General features: G+C 40.4%; 1 protein-coding gene across 1 annotated transcript in view; it reads left to right on the top strand.

Annotated features, from left to right (window-relative positions):
* LOC120035110 (ovochymase-2-like) overlaps nucleotides 1–5,000 on the top strand; it is a 36,229-nt gene that overhangs the window by 12,375 nt on the left and 18,854 nt on the right. The window contains exons 6-8 of the mRNA XM_038981897.1: nucleotides 611–737; nucleotides 1,533–1,715; nucleotides 4,072–4,293. Coding sequence (XP_038837825.1) covers nucleotides 611–737; nucleotides 1,533–1,715; nucleotides 4,072–4,293 — 532 coding nt within the window. The remainder of the gene's footprint in view (nucleotides 1–610; nucleotides 738–1,532; nucleotides 1,716–4,071; nucleotides 4,294–5,000) is intronic.

Genomic DNA, 5,000 nt, shown 5'->3' with positions numbered 1-5,000 from the left:
AATGCTCGTGGTCAAACAAAATGGATTTGTTTGTGTTTGAAATGGATGTTTGTGGTAAAAACTAAATGGATATATTTGTGTTTGAAATGGATGTTTGTGGTAAAAACTAAATGGATGTTTGTGGTAAAAACTAAATGGATTTGTTTGTGTTTGAAATGGATGTTTGTGGTAAAAACTAAATGGATGTTTGTGGTAAAAACTAAATGGATGTTTGTGGTAAAAACTAAATGGATTTGTTTGTGTTTGAAATGGATGTTTGTGGTAAAAACTAAATGGATGTTTGTGGTAAAAACTAAATGGATGTTTGTGGTAAAAACTAAATGGATATGTTTGTGTATGAAATGGATGTTTGTGGTAAAAACTAAATGGATATATTTGTGTTTGAAATGGATGTTTGTGGTAAAAACGAAATGGATGTTTGTGGTAAAAACGAAATGGATATATTTGTGTTTGAAATGGATGTTTGTGGTAAAAACTAAATGGATGTTTGTGGTAAAAACTAAATGGATTTGTTTGTGTTTGAAATGGATGTTTGTGGTAAAAACTAAATGGATATGTTTGTGTATGAAATGTGTGGTGAAATGAAATAGTATGTGCATGTGGTCCACAGTGGAGGATCAGTGTACCAGAGGGAGAGAAGATCAGACTGACGTTCTCCTCCTTCGACCTGGTCCCTGAGGCCTGTAGAGACTACGTAGATGTCTACGATGGTCATAAAACCGGCTCCGCCATGTTGGGTAAGACATCACTCTGTGTTATGCTAACTCTGGTATACAGCAGTTGGACTAGTATAGATACTTATAGTACAGATATACTTAGGCCTGTTGCACAATATGTGTAGGCCAACACTCAAATGTACTTATTTACTAGTCTCATAATATATGTCAAAATACCCTAACTATACCCTACCCTCATAATATGTGTACACTGAAATATTCATTTTCTAAAATAGGCTACTTTGTTCATGGATTTTCAATTATGAGAACAGAGAGACTGTGACAACAAGTGCAACATCTTCAGTCCACCAAACCCACAATCAATATATTCTTAAGTCTCACAATTTGAGCAACTTTACTAATGAACTAGTTTTAGGAGGTATTGTATCTTACTGTGGGGAGTGAAATCAACTATGCATACAGCAACACTCAAATTCACTTCAGGCTGCATGAATAAGATATGATGTCCATTCAAAGTTTGGGGTAGGAGATTGGAAAAATAGAGAGAGGTTGTCAAATTAGACTGGCATGTAAATGTAATCTCTACAAACAGAAATTATGCAAAATAGCTGTATTTATAGTTATTATTGAGCTTACTATGTATGCGGAGACCTGTACAATACTTGTGTGAATTAATCAAATAATAATTGGTGTCACTGTTTGGTCAATTCACGTGGTGCATAAGGCCTGTCCAGGTTTTACATCAGTGTGGCACAAATTGGAGTTTGGGTTATTATAACTAACTGTGTAGTTTGATTAGTGGCCTAATCGAACTCTTTAGGGGTTTCTGAACAGTGAAATGTTGTTTTCTCACAGGTCGATTCTGTGGTAGTAAGAATCCAGGCCGCGTGGATTCCAGTGGCAACACGATGGTGGTGCGTTTCAAAACCGATGCCACTCTCACCTCCAAGGGTTTCAGTGCCACGTTCACCAAGACCGGCCTCATCCCGACCACGGTCAAACCTACCACCATGATGCCCACAACACCAGCTATAACCGGTGAGTACACTATGGGGAAAACCATAGAATAACATAGAATTCTATATCTATGAGTGTACCCATAGACAATGTATCAGTTCTATATCTATGAGTGGACCCATAGACAATATATCAGTTCTATATCTATGAGTGGACCCATAGACAATATATCACTTCTATATCTATGAGTGGACCCATAGACAATATATCACTTCTATATCTATGAGTGTACCCATAGACAATATATCAGTTCTATATCTATGAGTGGACCCATAGACAATATGTCACTTCTATATCTATGAGTGTACCCATAGACAATATATCACTTCTATATCTATGAGTGTACCCATAGACAATATATCACTTCTATATCTATGAGTGTACCCATAGACAATATATCACTTCTATATCTATGAGTGTACCCATAGACAATATATCAGTTCTATATCTATGAGTGTACCCATAGACAATATATCAGTTCTATATCTATGAGTGTACCCATAGACAATATATCAGTTCTATATCTATGAGTGGACCCATAGACAATATATCAGTTCTATATCTATGAGTGTACCCATAGACAATATATCACTTCTATATCTATGAGTGGACCCATAGACAATATATCACTTCTATATCTATGAGTGGACCCATAGACAATATATCACTTCTATATCTATGAGTGTACCCATAGACAATATATAAGTTCTATATCTATGAGTGTACCCATAGACAATATATAAGTTCTATATCTATGAGTGTACCTATAGTGTCACGTGGACCCCTGTTCGGGTGGCGCTCGGCGGTCGTCGTCGCCGGTCTACTAGCTGCCACCGATCCCTTTTTCCTTTTCGTTTATTTCTGTCTAATTGTTTTCACCTGTTCCTTGTTGGGGTTTTGGGATGGGTGTTATTTATGTTCGTTTTGCCCGCTGGTGTTTGTGCGGGCTTGTTGGTTGTTACGTTTGGTGATGTATCGTGTTTTGTTTTGGGTTTTCGCTGTCCAGTGTTTGTAACGAGGTTTGGGGTTTGTTTAGCGCCAGTGTTTTGGGCATTCACCCATGTTTTGGACCTGTTACGTTTTGAAGGGCATTAAAGCGTTTTCCCGTTCATTTCGCTCTCTGCATTTGACTCCTCACTCATTTCACTCACCCGTCGTTACACATAGACAATATATCAGTTCTGTATCTATGAGTGTACCCATAGACAATATATCAGAGTGGACCAGTCAGATTGCCACGGTCAGAGGTTATATGCCCCTTCTAGGAATTAGCCTGTATTTCTAATTGTGATTTTCATATAGATCTAGTACTTGGTATGCCACAGTTACAGCTGTATTGACTTTCTGCAGGTAGCCCTCCTTCCTCCTCCTCTTGACTCCAGTTGAAATATGTGAGCTCTCTCCGTGGTATAATTGATTGGAATTCAGTGGCTTGCAGCAGCAACAGTATCGATGTTGTTAAACCTTCCTCACCAGAACATTTTTGTCAAAACTTGCCTCTTTGTCTAGTTTTTCATTCGTTTAAATGATATAGAATGATTGATTTCATCAGCAAGATAAATTGCTAAACTATGTCCACATTACACATAGCAGGCATACATAGCAGGCATAACTTTGCCTCTAGCAACTTCCATACTCTAACTGTACATTCCAAATGACACCCTATTCCCTCTAATAGTGCACTACTTTTGACCAGAGCCATATCAAAAGTAGTGCACTACTGTGTATATAGTGAATAGGGTGCAATTTGGGACGCAATTTAACGGATGTAAATCGTTGGCTATGTTGTGAAGATCAGTATAAACCAGCTGATTGATGAGCACTGTTTGTTGGTGAATAATCACCCGTGTGATATGCTGGCATAATGGTTATCGCTGCCTTTCTCCTGACATAGACACAATGATAAGAGGCTGACAGGCAGCTTAAAGGACAATTCCACCCCAAACTATCTTTTGGTATTTGTTTCATTAGTCCATTGTTGACATAGTCCCAAAATGTTTTGCTTGTCAGCAATCAAGTTTTCAAGATATGTAACTTTCAAAGTACAGAAATCATCCCATCATATGAAGCCGAAACGCAGCATCATATGATGCAAAATGCATCATACGGGGATGATTTCTGTGTTTTGAAAGTTACATATCTTGAAAACTTGATTGCTGACAAGCAAAACATTTTGGGACTGTGTCAACAATGGACTAATTAAACAAATACCGAAATATCATTTTTAGGTGGAGTTGTCCTTTAAATAAGAATGAATGCAGCTAAAACAATAGGGTGGGTGTGTCGTTTTTGTGTGTGTGCGTGCTCGAGGGAGTCTCCCATAGCCCTAAGCTTTGTCCATTCATCACTAACCCAAGCTTCATGTTCTCTGCTACAGACTCCGGCTGTGGTGGTGTCGGAACGCTGTTGGGCCGTAAAGGGGAGATCCATTCTATGGGATTCCCAGATGCGTATCCCGGGAATCTTCACTGCTCCTGGAACATCACAGCTCCGGAAGGCTTCCTGGTCAAACTGCACGTCACAGACATGTCCGTCACGGGAGAGGCGGGCCAGTGTGGCGAAGACAAGCTTGTAGTTTCTGACAGCCTCCAGGCGCTTGGTAAGTTACAGCCTGTCCACCCAACCTGGATCCCCTGTTAATGTGTTATTATGGAGATCCAAAATGGCCCCAAATGGTGTCATAGAGGACAGACACTTTTAGTTGTTTGTTGTTGTTATTTGGTAAACTCAGATGGACCGTCCAAATTGCTCGTCGGTCTCTATGAAAGCCCCAAAACGGCACCCGGTGTAATCTCTGACAGCCATTAGTCCATTGATAAGACAAGCCACCCACAATACCCACCTACAGTATCTGTAGCCAAACCACAAAATGGCTACCAGCCCCTAGTTTCTTGTTAATAAGATATGCCTGCCCATCCACACTATGCCAAACCCCCAAATGGCGACAGTGGGGGCCAGGCAATAACCTTTGACCCGTTCCCCCTCGTATTTCCCAGACAAGCTGTTTGTCGACTGAGGGACACACACACACACACACACACACAACAAACAAATCAAGTAGCAAGAGACAGCAGATAAGCATATGCTGAGCAGAATGTGCCCCGTTGCTTGAAATGAAAAGGGGGCGGGGGACTTTGACTCCTGGACAGAGCGCCAAGCACCAAGCTAGGCTAGTATGCTGAGTGTGCCAGTGCGTGTCTCCTGTCCTCAGGGCTGTAAAGCTGTTGATTAGGATCTCTCCCCAGAGAAGGAGCGAGGCTAGGGAACTGTAAATGTGACCTCCTTGTTATTCACATCAGAGAGCTG

Source organism: Salvelinus namaycush, chromosome 42 (assembly GCF_016432855.1).
Source record: "Salvelinus namaycush isolate Seneca chromosome 42, SaNama_1.0, whole genome shotgun sequence".
Lineage (NCBI taxonomy): Eukaryota > Metazoa > Chordata > Actinopteri > Salmoniformes > Salmonidae > Salvelinus > Salvelinus namaycush.
This window is presented reverse-complemented; position numbering and strand designations above follow the sequence as displayed.